Source organism: Typopeltis vanoorti, chromosome 18 (assembly GCF_054136105.1).
Source record: "Typopeltis vanoorti isolate ZY-2024b chromosome 18, IOZ_Tvanoo_1.0, whole genome shotgun sequence".
In the NCBI taxonomy this organism is placed as follows: Eukaryota; Metazoa; Arthropoda; class Arachnida; order Uropygi; family Thelyphonidae; genus Typopeltis; species Typopeltis vanoorti.
The window spans coordinates 94,858,392-94,877,012 of record NC_143566.1 but is presented as its reverse complement, the minus strand read 5'-3'; the positions used below and the strand labels follow the sequence as shown (position 1 = coordinate 94,877,012).

General features: G+C 33.7%; 1 protein-coding gene across 1 annotated transcript in view; it reads left to right on the top strand.

The window, feature by feature from the left end:
* Positions 1–12,925, top strand: part of Prosbeta5 (Proteasome beta5 subunit) — a 79,001-nt gene extending 66,076 nt beyond the window's left edge. The window contains exons 5-7 of the mRNA XM_090408169.1: positions 1,281–1,310; positions 7,339–7,543; positions 12,649–12,925. Coding sequence (XP_090264295.1) covers positions 1,281–1,310; positions 7,339–7,543; positions 12,649–12,740 — 327 coding nt within the window. The 3' untranslated portion in view covers positions 12,741–12,925. The remainder of the gene's footprint in view (positions 1–1,280; positions 1,311–7,338; positions 7,544–12,648) is intronic.
* Positions 12,926–18,621: the final 5,696 nt, after the last annotated feature.

The window sequence follows — 18,621 nt, the reverse complement described above, 5'->3', positions numbered from 1 at the left end:
AAACGACCCAGTGGAAGACCAAGATAGGTTTTGATACAGTACAAAGTGCCTTAGACTATAGAAATATAAGATATGATAATGTTGCAGTCTTGACAAGTAACAGACTGATTTGGAGGAAAATTGTAGATAGGAAGTTAGTAATGATGTGAATTTTTCATGTTGTACTATCATATCCTGTTCACACCTTGAGGGTACATGTCAGGAATTTGATGATGATGAAAGTATAAATTAATACAGTTTGTTTCATTCAGAACTTAACACAGGCATCTCTGAGACAATTGCTGAGATCCTGAAAAGATACAATTAATTTTCCTACATTTTTTCCCTATCAACAAAATCTCTCTTGGTTATTAAAGAAATCGTCTCCTTTATTCCTCATTGGTGTTTATCTAGTTCACTATAAATGCTTCTGCTCATACTTTGGATAAGCATGATGTTCTTTTTAAAAAATGACTACAAGAACATCGATCTTATATCAACAATAATAAACCTGAAAAATCCAGCCTTGCCCATCATGGAGTGCACACTGATCATGATATCTGATGCTCCAATACTCTCCTTTTACATTGGTGCTGGTTTAGTTTTGAGTAGTTATTTAAAGAGAGTGCTGAAGTACTTCTACTGCCTAGATTTAAAAATGACTTCCTCTCTTGCCAAGATTTAGGATGGTTTCTGGCAAGCACTAGTGCAGCATCCTTCCCCCATATTTAAATTTGGGCCTTAATTGTAATCTTATTTATCACTATCTGGCACATGGCTCAGCACTGTAAATAGGATTGTCATTTTATTTTTTTGTTTTATCTTCACCTTGTGATTATGCTGATACATGACAATGATCAGTTAGTGTCTGGTTGAAATATTTGCAATAATAAAATTATTATATTGTTGTTGAATACATGTGTGTAATAAAACCAAATACATTATTCTCAAAAGCAAGATTGTCAAAACTAGCGTAAAATTTTTGTCCAAACTCAAGAGTCAGAATGTATGGCCAGTCTTGTCATAGACTGGGTGAATGTGGATCACACACACAATCATATAGGACTTCCTTAAATCCATGGCATGTTTTCCTGTTCAGAACGCTAGTGAGATGGTGTAGGGAAGACTGGGTACTCGACTCCACAGATAAGAATGTTCAAGGAAGTATATTATATGAAACATGAGTAATTTTAGTAAATCAAATAACTTCATAGTTTGCTTTCTGGAGTAACTTTTACTTTATTATTATTACTTTATACTTTCAAAACCAAATTTAAATTGTTCATTGTCTTATATTTTAGGGAGTAATGATATCTGGATGGGACAAAAGGGTAAGTGTGACTCTATGCCTCTATTTTACTTAAAATAGTCTTATCAGAATGTTTGTTTTCATTGGAGGGGGGGTATTGTTCATTCTTCTGCTACCTCTTTTACAAATATTTTATTATAATTCATGATCAAAAAAAAACAAAAAGCAGTTTATTATGACATCATCCTTGGTAAACAGAACAGCTGATGTTCACTGTCCTTTTTATTACAGCATCATTGAGGTAAATTTTTACAACAAATAGATGTAAAAATATCTAAAACTCACTGAAAAAAGACAGTTTTTTTTTTTTTTAATTAAGTAACAGTTCAGTGCAAAGGCTGTTCAGAATACTATGGTAGTGCTATGTGAAGAGTTTACATTATTACTAACTTCCTGTCAAGAATTTTTTTTTTTTTTTCTAATTTCTTTCTAACTGCATCAGTCCAATGAGATCTTGATCCAGAAGAGATCTGTGGGTCTCTTCTGGCATTAAGCTTTTTTTTCCCTGCTAACCTTTTCCTTTCCTATCTACACATGGGTCATTTTTTTAACAGCTTGTTGTTAGTTTTTGGTAAGGTGAAGGATTTTTGCACATTATGAATGAACTGTTTTGCTAGACTCCTTGAAGCACTGAGAGAAAGAAGACATTTCATCATAAAACTGTGGACCAGTCTATTACATGATTTTCTGCAGAAACATGTAGCATCATACATCTCATTTCATCTTCCTTTTACCTTGCAGTGTCAAGGGTTTATTAATCATCGAAACTCAAACTGTTCACAGGATAAGGTGGTCAGCTTTATGCCCCAGTGTATACTATGTACTGTAGTGTTGAGTTCTCAAGGCCGGTTTGCCTGCTTTACAGGATGAAAAACCTTAGGATAAACTGGGGAAAAAACCCTGCTGTCCACACCCAAGACCGGCTAACTTGGCTATAGCTGAGGAAGATCCTTCAGCTCCTCACATCATCGACGGGAATCGAACCTAGGACACTCCTTCTTCAGGCATATGGTTACAAAGTGCACAGCCACTAGGCTAACTTCACGGACCGCATCATACATTGAAATCTTATCTCCGAAATTGTAAGAGGCGTTGTTGTGGTGGTGGTATTCACTCTTCTGAGTTTTTAACTTCTCCCAATGTCAGCTGTGTAAGCCTTGCAACAAGTATAGTAAATTTTGTAGGCATCAAGTCTATAAAATTTATTTCACAAAGGACTATTATCTTGGGGAATTTCTTAAAAGGCTTTAAAGTTTCTGAAGTTTCTATAGTACAGAAGCAATATGTTTTGAGGTGACATGTGAGTATGGTAGAGAAATAGTCCTTGCATCTTAATTCTTGGATATCATGTGATGTTTTTTTGCTTATAATAATTTATAGACAGATTTTGATAACTGTTAAGGGTAAATTGATTGCAGGGGTCTTTTTTTTTTTTTTCCTCTAAATTTATATACAAAACTGAACCAGTTTTATTCAATTTGAGTTGTTTTCATTGAATCTTTCACATGTACCTGATATTGCACTGTTTCCAGTCTGGTACCGATTATATTTAGTTTTATTTTGCAATTTTATTTTTATTCTCAGTATTTGTTTAGATATATATTCCATTGTTTTATTTCATTTTGAAAATTTTCACGTATGATTATTTCTACACCTGCTTTAGCTGTCTTGTTTCTCTACTCCATTGAAATAAAATGTGATAATTATTTAATTATATATTTCTTTACCTTTTTCCTTTTTGTTTCTGATATGCAAGTTATTTTAATATTTTGCTTATTCAATTCTTCTTGTTTTTGATTTATGGAACAAACGTTCCAACTTCCAATCCTGAACGTGCTCTGTTTGTTGTTTGAAAACGGCAAGTGCCTTTTCCAATTTTTTTTCCTGATTAGGAATATTTGAACTATATTTTGAATTTGTTTCTATGAACATCTAATTTTTACATCACACAAGTAGATTGCTCACCCTACTTATTATTGTCCCCTGCTTTAGCCTAGTATTGATGTGGCCTTTCTGGTAGTTCACAAATCCCTACCAGCATACATTGCCCACATCACCTGTTCACTGTCTTATTGCATCATGGAGATAGCAGGTAGATTGAGAGACCATTTGGATTTTTTTTTTTTTTTTTTTTTTTTTTTTTTGTTTGTTTTTTAAATCCCCAAATCTTGGGCACAAATACTTCATTTCTTAGATTGGAACATATATTATTATTATTATGGGCAGCTCCAAGGAGTCCTTAGACTCATCGAGGGAGGCCCAACATCATGTCAAGAACTATTCGACATTCACACAGTATCAAGGTGAAGTATCATACTCCACCTAGAACTCATTTACAGTCATGGCACCCACAACAGACTCTGGCAGCTTATTCCACTCATTTACCTCTCTCCAAGTAAAAAACCTAGCTCTAACACCCTTGCTAACCACACCCTTACCAAGCTTCCATGGATGGCCCCTAGTCCTCCCACTACCAGTCCTATTCTCAAAAATATCTTCTGAATAAATCTTATAGAAACCCTTCAGTAATTTGAATGTCTCAATCATACATCCCTTTTCTGCCTATCAACCAATTTCTTCAGCCCACAAATCTTCAACCTGTTCTCATAAGGTTCATTCCATATTCCTGCTATTATCTTGATCATTTGTCTCTGGATCCTCTCCACCTTCTCCCCATCGAGAAGAAACCCTGTCACCCATATCTGGGCACAGTAGTCTAGATGGGGTCTTATCAAGGCTCGATACGGAGGAACAATAACCTGTTTGTCTGCTTGTTAAAGTATTTTTCAGCAACCAAGTGATTTGATGAGCTGATTTAGCCACTTTTGCAATGTGTCCCCTAAACTTCAACTCCCTATCCACCAACGCTCCCAAATCCCTAGCCTCATCAATTTCCTGGAGTACGGTTCCACCAATGTGATATACTGCTGCTAATCTTTTCACCCCAAAATGCATAACCTTACGCTTTGCCACGTTAAATTGACATCCATTTTATCTTAGCCCAGTCCTCCAAACTATCCAAATTATCTTGCAAAATTTTGACATCCTGTGCACTCACTATTGCTCTACCCAACTTTGCATCATCAGCAAACAGTGAACACTTCCTCCCAGATCTTTTCCTATATCGTTAATGAACAAATTGAAAAGTAGTGGTCCAAGAACAGATCCCTGCAGCACACCACTAGTCACAGGCCGTCTTTTGGACTCTACTCCTGAATAAACCACTCTCTGATATCTCTCCATCAACCACCCTCCTATCCATCTCACCAACCCTATATCCATCCCCATATGCTACCTCCTATCCATCTCACCAACCCTATATCCATCCCCATATGCTACCTCCTATCCATCTCACCAACCCTATATCCATCCCCATATGCTACAGTTTACTGATTAGATTTCCATGTGGTATCCTGTCAAAGGCCTTAGCAAGGTCCAGTAGAATCACTGTAATTCACTGAGGCATGATCTACCCTTCACAAAACCATGTTGTCCCCCATACAGTATCCCATTTTCATCTATCCAATCCTGTATTTTTTTCTTGACTATTTTCTCCAAGACCTTGACAACAATTCCTGATATACTGATCGGCCGGTAATTTTTAACAGCAGTCTTGGAACCTCCTTTATGCAGTGGAACTATTTTCCCCTCTTTCCACCCCCTTTGGACTAACCCAGACCCGAGACTCAAATTAAACATAGTGGTCAAAGGCACTGACAATTCTTTAGCCTCTTCTCGTATGACACGAGCTGGCATGCCATCCAATCCCACAGATGAATTGACACTGAGGTTTTGTAATAGACTATTCACCTCCACCTCATTCACCACAATTCTTGTATAAGCTGTTGGTTCTTCCATTACTGCAATGTCACCACCTGGATGATATACTCTTGCAAAGTGCTCACTCAGTAATTCTACTATATCAGCTGATTTGGTTACCTCCCTACCATCGGCATTCTTTAAAATCAATCTGCCGTATACATTTTTTCTTTTACTTGCAACATATCGAAAAAACTGTTTGGGATTCTCTTTAGCCTGCATTGCTAATGTTCTTTCATAATCCGCTTTTGCTTTTCTTACCACACTTGTTACCCTTCGTTGTTACACTTGTTACCCTGTGCATTGTTCTAACCTCAGCGATGAGTGGAACAATGTAGATTCTAACCATTTTTGAGTAGGACTTCAGCACTCTGTTTCAAGAGACATTGTAGATATAATGTAGCATATTTATAACATTTAATCATTCAGGTGTAAGATTGGTGTTCTGAAATACATTTTAAAATCCCATTTGCCCAAAATGTGTTAAATGTAGTTTGATAGATGCCAGATAGCAATAGAGCAGGAGTTTTATCTTTAGGAGATGGTAAAAGTAGGTGGTTTTGGTCATTAAGTTTGTATAAATAGCTAAAAGTCGAAATTACTTAAGGGGATGACAAATGCTCAGACATGTCCATATTATATGGGAATCCTGTGATATCATCTTTTCTTGTAGAATTTGGAGAGAAATGGTTGATTTTTTTTACAAGTTGGGGGTATTATATCCATTGAGAATAGCAGTTCCTTGATAGTGGAAATTTTTCACTAAAAAGCTCTTGATAAACAGGTATAAGTTCTTGACAGCAGAGATCGATTATACCATGTTTTTGAAAAGGGTGCTATGTTGATGTTTGATGTATTTAACAATTGGAAAAGTTAGGTTTTTGGTCTATTGATGTGGTGAGAGAGAGCAGCCTGCTTCTTGCTTGATATGAATATCTAGAAAGACTAAAGAGCCATTGGACTTTTTTCCTTTGAAAAATGTAATTCTTGGATGCAAATCATTAATTGTGTGTGTGTGTGTGTGTGTGTGTGTGTGTGTGTGTGTGTGTGTGTGTGTGTGTGTGTGTGTGTGTGTGTGTGTGTGTGTGTGTGTGTGTTGCTATGTATGCTTCTAAATAGCAAAGGCATCACCCATATTATCCAGGTTTTCACTATTCCAGGTGAAATATCCAGAATTTGTAACAGATTTAAAAAGGTCAACAATATTGATGCAAATTTAGAAGATAGATAGATATTCGAGGACGTAATAAAAAAGGACATTGACTTTAATTCTTAAATTTTTTAGATAAAAGGTGTTTTTAAATGAAAGAATAGGAACGGCCTACAAGGGGAATGAGGAGATTGGAGAGTAACTTGGAGGTTCTGTAGTACTTCAGTTGAATCAACAATTATCTAAGGTGGCACCTAAAATTTATATCTTGAGTAGATCAATTGTTCATCACAAATATCTCTTCAGCCAGAAATTTCTATTATCAAACAAACCTCCACTCTCTGCAGCTATAACCAAAAAATCATTGACAAAATCATTAATCATTTCTCTCCAAATTCTACAAGAAGAGATGATATTCTTAGAATTCCTATCCCACATGTTATGGGCATTTCTAAGCAGCATGCATATCTGTGTCTCATATCATCAAGAAATTACAACTGTTTTGCTACGTCAATTAAATCAGTCTACTTTTAGCATCTCCTAAAGACAAAATTCCTCCATTGTTTTTGGCATCTATCAAATTCCATATAACTTCAACTTGGTTGTATTTTGGACAAATGGGCTGATCTGTTTTAAAAGGTATTTCAGAACACCAATCTTATATTCATGTGATTAAATGTTACAGGTTGGGCTTTGCAGAATATGAGATTAACAGCAATCAACAGTGTGCTTTGGAAGGATGCAAATTTGTTTCATAGAAGCATCTACAAATTTGAATGCCTCTTGAGTGCTGAGTAACCTGAAACCTAAACATTAAGCTATTCATGCCTAAAATTTGGGAAATAAAGTGTGTGACATTATTTTTTAGGATCATAGTTCTGTAATAGTTTGTAACCCATATCCTTGCAATTGCACACAAAGGGAACTGTTGTTTGTAGCAAGTAGGTTTAATTTGTTGTATTTTAATGACATTGGTAAATAAAGCATTCTGCCCGAAATTACTTTCCAAGGCTTAAATTAATCATTTATAAATGCAACTTATAGGAATAATTGTTAATCGAGCATTTAAATTTTTATCCAGGGACCGGGTCTCTATTATGTTGATAGTGAAGGTAGTCGCTTTGCTGGTAATCTTTTTTCTGTTGGTTCTGGGTCTACTTATGCATATGGAGTACTAGACAGTGGTTATGATTTCAATATGTCAGATGAAGAAGCTTATGATATAGCTCGACGAGCAATTTATCATGCAACACATAGAGATGCCTACAGTGGTGGTATTGTTAGAGGTGAGTATTTTTATATATCCATATATCTAAAATTCAATTTTCCGTTTCAAAATTTCTTGTAAAGTTTTTAAATTTTATTATTTTATTTTATTTTTTTTACTATGATGGTGTACTAGGAAATTTTTAAATTTAATTCAGTCATTGGACTTGATCCTTTAAAGACCTGCTAACATCTGTCCTTTTCAGACATTAGATATTCATTCAGATTTTGCCATCTTTTCTTTAGGCACACCCATTTGAAAAATTTATGTGTAATTAATTTATAACTGATCACATTTCAGATATGCAGAGAGGAGGGGAAAGATGAGTTAAATGAATATGATATTTATTAAATATCATAATCATCTTTAAAATCCTCTTAATATATATTATTGTGTTCAGGAGTTTACTATTTAGTCACATCTTAATACAGAGTAATGTAGTTAGCCTTATGCATAAAATTATCTGTGTAATACAGCCTTGTCTAAAGAAGGTCTGATAGTTATTTCTTTCACAGATTAAATTTAAACCTAAGTTTTTTCAGGCAGGAGATGCTAACTAAAATACTCAATTGAAGAGATCAGTAAAAAAAAAAAAAAAAATTAATGATTAAAATAGAACCAGATTGTGAATTCTATAAATGAAATACGCAAAACTCTCACAAATGTGAATCTCTTGCATTATCTTGGCTTATTTTTCAGGTTATTTTTAAATCTGGGAGTTGTATTAATTTATTAATCTCACATAAAATATGTTACATGATAGTTTCATTAAGAATTGCCTACCATTAATAAATGGGAGTTTATGGACCAAGCAGTTACTCACTCTGTAATTCCAGTATGTATGGAGCATACATACCTGGATGGGTATGTATGCTCCATTTGTCCATTTCAAATACTCTGAAATATTCACTCACTTAGTATGTGGGCATGATATACTAGTACCAGTAAATTTTTTTTATTTGAATCCTCCCACCCTGAAAGGCCATTAGCCTATGGTATTTTTTGTGACTCCCACCCATAAAAGGTTGTAAATAATTTTTTTTTTCTTTTTTCAATTTTATACATTTTTATATTTCTACTCCTTTTATCATATAATTGTAGCTTATTAATGGGGCAGAACAAAATAAGAGAAATATCCATACCAGATTATTTTTTTTTAATCTGGCAGGGAGGACAGCGAATGTATGGAAAATGGTTGCAATGTCAGAGAATCAGGTTTATTTTATGAATTTTTGCTTAATTATGGTTTGGTGACAGTGCATTTTCCCCCTTGAACTTTATTGAAGATATAATTGCTTTCATGAAACAATTGCCAGTTTTTTTTATATAAAATAAATGCAAACATATTTAAAAAGTTCACTATTTCTTCTGAATTGTCTTTTATTAATTATTCTAGTTGGAAATTCTGAATTGTCTTTTATTCATTCTTCTAGTTAGAAATCACTTCACACAATGATTATTTTCCACACTTGTATGGTTCTGATTTACAGAAAACAAACTCATTTATAATCATTTGTAATGTTTTGTGGGCAGTTTTCAGTATTGAGACTACATTATGATGTAAATAAAGAGTTTAATAAAAATAAGAAATTAAAACCCAACGCTTCGTAAGACTTGCATCATTGGGGTACTGATACAGAAAAGTTTTACGCAACAAAAGCCTTTTAACATTTAATTACATCTAATATGTATAATATAAATAAATAGATAAAAATAAATATTATATTGAAAAGAAAAATGTCTAATAATTTTTTTTTAAAAAATAAGATTGAGCAGCTCTATGCCTTGATTATTCAACTTGGGAGGCATGTGATGCAAGGGTAGAAAAATCAGAACTCCATGGCAGACAAAAATAGAGGTAGTCCTTGAAAAGAAGAAAACATATTGAAAGTTCCTAGCAAGTGAGTTGGCAGATACCCTAAAAGAATCAGAAAGAAAGAAAAAAATTAAGCAAAGCTAAGCTATGTGTAAAAATAGCTAAACAAAAGTCATGGAAAGATTTTGGTAAGAATATAGCAATAAATATCTGGAACCTGACAACATGTTCTGGAAGTTATTGAAAATGCTTAGAAATGGAGGAAAGAGTACAGTGAAAGGAATCAAAGATGATAAAACATTTTCACATGAAAACTGAAGATAAAAAATATCCTAGACATTTTTAATAAACATTTTGAAAAATTATTAAATGAGAGAATTATAGAGGAATTTCTTAATGACTTCCAGATAAGATTTATACAATCATACTTGAGAAGAAGCTAAAAAATTGTGGAAGTTAAATTGGAAAAGGAGAAGTTCAGGTCAAATAAAGATTATGAAGATCAGATTTTCACTTTACTGCAATAGTTGAGAAATCTTGATATAATAAGGGTCTGTATTTTAAGTTTTGTGCCAAGAGAAAACCTGTTTAGAATGCTTCATTCATATGGTGTAAACAGAATGTTATATTGAGCAATATTTATTCTATATTGAAGTTGTACATCAGCAGTTAGAATTGAAGGAAGTATAGAAAGGTGGCACTTTTTCTTTAAAATTCTACTTTTTTCTATATTTTTGTCACTGTGTTGTCACAGAATTTCTTCATTCTATTTTGTGATTAATTTTTCAATGATTAAAAAATCTAAAGGAGGTTTCAAACAAAATGTTTTTCTTGTCATGTATTGAATGGGCTCCGTTAGGGCAGCATCTGGTTGACAGTACAGTTGCTCTGTGTGGTTTTGAACTGTTGCTTTAAAAGTTTAAATTCAAATAGTTCAAACCACGTGGTTGTAACTCTGCTAAATTTTGGTATCATTCGTATCTTAAATTGTAATGACTCTCGGTGATTGTTTCAACACCTGTGTGCATATATATTTCCATCATCAGTTTAACCATTTTTATGTCACAAGTTTTCTTGATGTGGAACAGTACCAAATGTACTACCAGATTTCACCAAACTAACTTCTTTCATCTCATTAAACTTTTGTTTATAATTGAAAATTTGGTTTCGTAATTCTTGTTTCTATCGTACATATATTAGATTTGTATAATAACCAAAAATATATTTAATAATTTAAAAAAATTGTTTTCCATATTTGAGAATTATTATAATACGAAATGTTAAAAAATAAATTCCTTTATAATTATTCATATTTGAATGAAGTATAATTTTTCCCAAATTTCCTTTGTCTGAGAGGGGGTCTCAGGTGTACTCCTATCAGACAAAAGTATCCTTAAAATGGGTATGCTGCTACTGAAAGTTTGAGAAACACTGCTGTAGACCAATTACTTTCCAGTGTTTAGCACATATCCAGCTTAAGAGAATCTTAAAGATTCGTGTGTTAGCCCATGTAAGTATGGCAAGTGAATATGTGCATAACTATAACTTAAAAATCTTACTTAGCTATCTCAAGAAAAATATCTATAACCATCCTATCCTTAAAGGAGTCTTCTTTTGGTAACTGACATTCTAATAACTATTAGAATGTCAGTTACCAAAAATACATATATTTTTAATATCTTGCATTAAATAGATGACATGCTCTTAATTGGAAGAGATTGGATTCAGTTCTTGTGTACGTGATTAGCATTTCTATATAACAAAAAAGCTTGTTTTGAACTGAAGGTGAGTTTGCTAGTTTTTTTTATTGAAACAGCAAATTTTTCCTCTCAGGTAACTATTTTGTCCTGCAAATAGACAAATTTTTCTGAAAACGTGGTCATGAATGACCACCTGTTTATAAAAAAAAAAAAAAAAAAAAAAAAGTCATTCATAATCATCAGAAAAAGAGAGAGTAATATGGACCACAACAAATGGCCTGAATGGGAAGGGGGGGGGGAGTAATTGAGGATAGCAGATATGTATCTTTGCTGTGAGTTGCCAGAAATTAGCAGCTAAGCATATTGTAAAGCTGATATAGGGAGAATAAATTAAGAATCTGGATTAAGGAATTAATAAGGAGAGCTTGAATTTGGAAGGTGCCTGCATCTAATCATGGCTGACTGACCAAAGGGGTTACTCTGTCAAGACTGACACCACTCCTGAAGGCATGCAGTTCACGTCTTTGCATGTATTTTCTGAAATATGCAAATGACTAGTAAACAGGAAAAAATATTAAAAATGTGCATCAAATGATGCATATTTTTATAGTTTTATTTGAGAATCAGGAGAAACATTTCTTAGGATATCTCTAGCATGTTGATGTTTCTTTATCATCTTGATGGGCTTTGTAATGCTTTTCTTACCCTGATACTCAGGGAACACTTAAGTAATGCAACTCTTGGACTTCTTGGTTGTCTAGCCTTCTGAATTTCAATCTGTATGGGCTTGCATGCATGTGCACATTGTGCTTAGTTGCAGTATATGATTATGAATATTCCAATTCAAAGATATGAATCCATTTTTCACTTTCCTTAAAGTTCCTCAAGAGTATTTTTTTTTTATAGAAAATGTAGTAAATTAACATTATACATAGTTTACATTAATGTCAGTTTAATTTTAGCTTTTTTTGTAATATTGATTTTCAAATTTTTAATTTAGTGCTTTTTTTTGTGTTTGAACTATTGGTCCTGTTGTATTGTCAAGCTGCATTTGTCATATACAAGATAAGTTCTGTGCATTGGTAGTACCTAAGAGCGGTATTTATGATGCTAGATTTTCATGAAATAAAGAATGATGTTGTTTACATTATTTTATATGGGAAATTGGTCACCAGTTAATTAACAATCACTAAGCAGAATTATCAAGTCTAAAAGACTGGATTATTTTAGATGTTACATTGAGATTTCTATGATTATCTTGAGTTTATTATTTTAATGATAAAGGTGCAGTTATTTTCCTGAGAGGTTTAACAATGTTTTTTAATAACTTCATAGTATAGTTGAGATGTCAGGATTTCAGAGATATTTTTGATATAGTTATCAGTTTATTCAGAACACCTTATTGGATTAAGAAATTTTCAGGGTCTTTATTCTGTATTCTACAGTCTGAATATAGGCTAATATGTCTATCATAACTGCTAGAATTGTCAATGAGATTGTTGAGTATATGTAACAAAGTGAATTCTTCTGTATTTTTGTGTGTAAATTAGTGTTGATGCAATATGATGTATCTAAATGCTTTAAAGTAGTTCATTTCTTTATTTTTAGTTTACCATGTAAAAGATGTTGGTTGGAAAAAAATCAGTGAGGATGACTGCAAAGATCTCCATTATAAATATCAAGAAGAGAAAATGGTTTAGGAAATGTATATTATGTCTGTTTTATTTTGATTTGATATCTCTCATTGTTAAAGGAAATTCAAATTATTGCAACACTTTTGTTACTCACAGGTTTTAGTTCTGCATATTAAAATTTATTTTATTATTCTTTGTGTAATAAAATGTTTCAGTAGAAAATTTAAAATAAAGCTTTTCTACTATGAAAATATTTTTTTTGAACAATGGTGGAAGAATGTGAATACATGTTGAGAAATGAAAATTAATGCTAAGTTAACTTAAATGCTGCTGAACTATGAAATATGAAATACGCCCAGGGGGGAGAGCCTGCCCTAGTGTGTGTGTGTGTGTGTGTGTGTGTGTGTGTGTGTGTGTGTGTGTGTGTGTGTGTGTGTAATTAATATTTTGAATCTGCTAATCTTTCCTATCTAACATAATGATAGACATGATGGACCGTCAGATATGTTAGTTCAATAGAATAAAGTTTCATACTTTTTTTTTTTTAAGATATTCTATGAGGTAATGACATATGAAAGACTTGCCTTGTTCCAGTGAACTCTGTTTACTACAGATGGTATTCTCGGCAAGTCCAGACTGTTCAGGTTCATGATATTTAAACTTTACTCTATTGTCATTCTTCAGCTATCCAAGTGATGGCAGGAAGGCAGTAGAAACAAAAAGAATAGTAGATTTATTGAATGACTTTGCAGTATTATCCAGGTGGGGATATATTGAGAGATATGACAATCTGATATGAGAATAGAGTTAAATTATTGACATAAAATGCAATTTAATTGCATTATATGTAAGGGAGTTAATAAAATCACATCTGCTGTTTCTCGTAGATCTGGTTGTACAAATACTTTTGGAGATGAGGAAATTGATAGGAATCAGAGATGACTCATAAGTAGGTCTATCGAATGCTCATTGTGAGTATATAAATTTGAACGCCTGTGGGTTACAAAGGCTAGTTTATAGGCAGAAAAGAGGGGATATCTTTAAAACTTAAGTTATTAGAGTTTAAAGAATTGTCACAGAAAACTTTTTCAGTACATAGAAGGGAAAGAGAAAGTGATCTGTGTAAATTGTATAAAAATGTTGGTTGGCAAGGGTTGACCACATTTTATGTTAGGGGAAGAAGAAATGGGTGAATCAGTTTCAAGGAAAAGTATGATAGATATTGTATGAATAATGGCTGATATAGGCTTCTCCTTGATGCCTGGGGCATCAGTGAGACGCCTACATAATGCCAAATCTCAGACGTGATATATGAGAAATGGACAATAATAGCATTATAATGCTTTTATTGCTATGCCTTCTGATAATGTTAGTTTAATTTCATTATTCTCTATTTGAGGAATGCAGTTACATTCAATAGTGTGAATGAAAAATGAAATAAAATGACTTGATTTTAACTCATCTAGTGATTACTGTTTAAGGAATGGCAATTTGAGCTTTCCAATTCATATACATAGATTTAATAATTATATCTGCAGTATTAAGACTTCATCTCTATAAAAATAACTTATAAAAATTTTTGTATATTGTTAAATATCATCATCATCAAATTCCTGACATGTACCCTCAAGGGGTGTCCAGGATATGATAATACAACATGCAAAATTTACATCATTGCTAACTTCCTATCTACAATTTTACTCCAAATCAGTCTGTTACTTGTCAAGACTCCAACATTATCAGATCTTATATTTCTATCGTCTAAGGCACTTTGTACCGTATCAATCCACCTATATCTTGGTCTTCCTCTGGGTCGTTTTCCTGCCAACCTGGAAGAGAACACCTGTTTTGCTAATCTTTCCTCGCCCATTCTGTTCACGTGACAATACCACCTGAGATTAGCTCTGCTTATGCATTCCTGGATGCTGACAATGTCAAGTTCTTACCTAATATCCTCATTTTTAATATGGTATTGTCATTGATGCCATCTGTTCACGCCTCTAATCTTTCTCAGGACTCTCATATCTGTGGTCTCTAGTCTTTGGTCAAGTGTTTTAGTTCTGACCCAGCTCTCAGATCCATAAGTTAAAACTGGTTTGAACACTGTCTTGTATACAGCTAATTTAGTGTTCTGACTAATTTCTCTGTTATTCAATTGACTTCCTACCATACCAGCTTTGTTGATTCTGTTGTCTATTTCCAAATTTAATTTATCATCTTCACTAAAAATCGTGCCTAAGTAGCTGAAATGTTTTACTTGTTCCACAGGTTCCCCATTCAAAATACAGTTGATATTTTCAATGATTCTGCCTATTTTCATTGTCTTTGTCTTTTTATTGCTGACCTTTATACCATATCTATTACAACAGTTATTCAATTTAGTAAGGGAATCTTGCAAACTTGTAGCGGATTTATTTAGAAGTATAACATTGTCTGCATAAAGCAAAGAGCTGACTTTAACATCTCCAATTCTTTCTTTTAAGGTTACACAGTGATCAGCATTCATATTTATGAATTTTGGGACACAAAACACACGTGTTGTAAAGATTATTTTACTGATTAATAATAAAATAACTTGACCTTTCGACCCCTGGATTTAGGTCATCATCAAAAGGATAAATGTGTATAAGAACCAAGCTACATGCTGTTGCACTCTATACAGATAAATTACATCTACATTGTTAACTAATCTTTTTTCATAGCCTGCCCTCTAACTACAATAAACTGCTAAAATTGTCACGTAGTATGATTCTTCTGGAATTATACAGTTCATATTGTATTATGATTATCTTCTGGATTTGTACAGTAAGGTTGCTATTGAATGTTCAGAAGAAAAAAAAAAGACTTCAAGTCTTCTTGTATTGAGATTTTTCTTTGTGGTTGCTATGAAGGTTGCAGATGGGTCCTCCACATTCTTGGAATGGTTAAACCATTTTTATTCAAATTCGGATCATGTTTGAGCATTTCACGTGCTTCCTTGAATTTCCACTCAAACCAGGTTCGAATTCTACTTTGGACATACTATCATATCCTTTTGTGATTGTCACAAGAAACTAGTGACAATCGCAAGAAACTTGTTAGACGCCACATAGTGAAAGAGATCGTTCATGGGAATCTAGGAACCAAGAAGAGTTTGTTGAAGGGAATAAATATAGCCATTTATTCCCTTATAATAAATGTAGCCATGTTATATTATATTTTTAAGGATTAAGATTGGTTCATAGATACGAGAAATGTATGGGATCAGAACTGTCCATATTGTTTCATGGTTGGTTGTAATAGGCTTATAAGATGCACATACTCACTGCAAGTCTACATATTTTCTAAAAATGATTAGCCATTTGCTACAAGCAGTATTTTTAGTATTTTGTAGGATGTGATTTAACTACAAATAGTAGTTTTCAGGTATAATTAGTTTTAAAAGTGATTTAAATAAAGTGAAAACCCATAATACCAAAAACATGATTGCTTCCATCAACTATTGAAGTCAGTTCCATTTCAACCTCTTGGACTTGAGGCATATGTTGACGGTGTCTATTGAATTTCGGTCAAGCCATTGACCATGCTCTAATATATTGTTTTTAGCCATCGATTGATAAGACGTTATGCTTCATTGTGGCATGATATTGAAACCGTCTATATAACTTCTTGGAGATAAAGGCATTTACCATAATACTCACAGGAAAGTTAATATATCGAAGTTTACGTTCTGGACTTATTCGTTAACCATACGAACTTGGACACATCTATTAGCACATATTAATTATAGATTCAACTGAAAACTACCATACCCCGAATCCTCCTGCGACAGCGCATAGCATAGTTCCACGTCGATCTTTTTAGTACTATTTTTGACCCAAGTTTATACACTATATTTTTAATGAAGTTTTCCGAGCTTCTGATGCATGAATATTATACAGTCGGAGACTTGCCAATCTCTGCAGCAAGCTGTTTGCCATGAACATAAATCTGCCTCGAAGACAGGGTTTGCAGAATGCTACTCGACTTATGGTGTTCTTTATATGCTTTAAATCCTTTTCAATCACAAGTACCTTTTTCTCCTCATGGCTGAATGTTACCTTCTGACTTGACTGAGATCACTGTGTCTATACCGGATTCTTACTAGCGACTTCATACACGGAGTATCCTCTACACACCAAAGGCATAATTCTGTTTCTATTTCTTAGTTGTTTTTTTTTTATTCATATTATGATTGGAAATCAAAGAGCATGACTGAGAATAGCTCTTCCAAAACAAATCAAAGCCACACTGACGAAAATTTTTACTTACGAGAAAGAGATGATAATGTATACAGCCAAATGTGGACATAAATTTATTGCCAGTACACTAATAAATTGTATTACACAAAAAATGTTATAAATTTCGTACAAATTAAATTGCAATATGTTTCTGGCAAAAGCTGCAGATTTCCTAAGGATGTAGTTAAGATATTAATGTGAATTGCTTACAGAAAACTTTCCGATGAGACATTTCAGTATGGAATATGCCCACCTTGAACTGAGATGCAGTTCTCACAACGTCGTACCATGCTTAACACCAAGTGATTCAGGAGTTCTTGATGCAAACTGAACCACTCCTACTACAGAGCATGAGAAAGCCTTGTTTGTTGTCTGGAGGGGAATTTCGGGCAGCAATTCGTCTGCTTATTGCATCCCGAATGTGTCCTATGGAATTGAGAACTAGGGAGCGTGGTGGCCACTTCGTTCGATTAATATCCTCTGTCTCCAGAAGTATCTCCACTGCTTTTGTGTGATGTGGTGTAGCATTGTCATCCATAAAAATGAATTCTTTGCGTATAGCACCACGGAACAATCGAACATAACGTTGAAGAACTTCATTGCAACAATATCGCCTACCAGTTATAATCCCTTTTTCCAACACTTGTAGCTAGTTGCATCATTTGAAAACATGATGCCTCCCCACATCAGATCCTAGCATTGCCATATCTATCCCTTTCAAGAACATTCTCACAATGGTAAGCAATACCACTATCACGCCAGATCACGTGTTATCTAGAATCAGAGGAAAGACAAATGACTCATCTGTAAAGAGTACATTAGCCCATTGATGTCTTGTCCAATTTTTATGGATACAGCACCACTGAAAATGTGCTCTACAATGAGCTGTGGATAAAGGGATGCAGACTACAGGCCTTTGGGTCTATAGACCTACTCGTTACAGGTATTTTGCCATAGTTTGCTGAGATATTCACACACCTGTGCTTGAATGGAGTCGACATGCAAGTTAACCATGGTGCATTGATTATGTTTTGTTGTTATAACCAAAAATTTGTCTTCATGTTCCGTGGTAGTGCGAGGGCTATCTCTTAGCAAACGTCTGGAATATTCCATTGGTTGCTTGAAACACTGTGGCCTTCAATCTTTCCAGTGATTCTTCCTCGCATGAAATCTATATGATGCCTTTGAGACATAAAAAGACATCCAAGTTTGCATCTCTATTCCTTCACGAAAAGAGCTTTCTTCAAACACAATCCACTTAGTGTAACCTTTTGCCTTGTATCCTGTTGAGTGCTACCACTTAACCCCTTTGCACATGATTCAAAATTTGAATATATATCCGCTTTCTATTCGAAATTGTCAGTTATACAAATTGCCACAAGCTGATTCGTCTGACTTTATGGTTGTGTTCAGAATTAGTGTTTCTCATTAGGTTTTGGACATCAGTGTATTGATAATACCCCATTTTTCTAACCAGTTTGTTGTCTTTCATATATCTTTTTAACAATGTGCTAAAAGGTTAAAGCATCCCTGTTGACAAAATGCAAACTGAACTATATATGAGGGGTTTTCGAAAAGTGAGGTAACACATTTTTTTGTTCTCGAGGATATTCAATAATATGAAGTTGAAATTATACACCAGGAAATAATTGAATTGCATTACTTCTCCACGAAGTCTCCAAATTTAT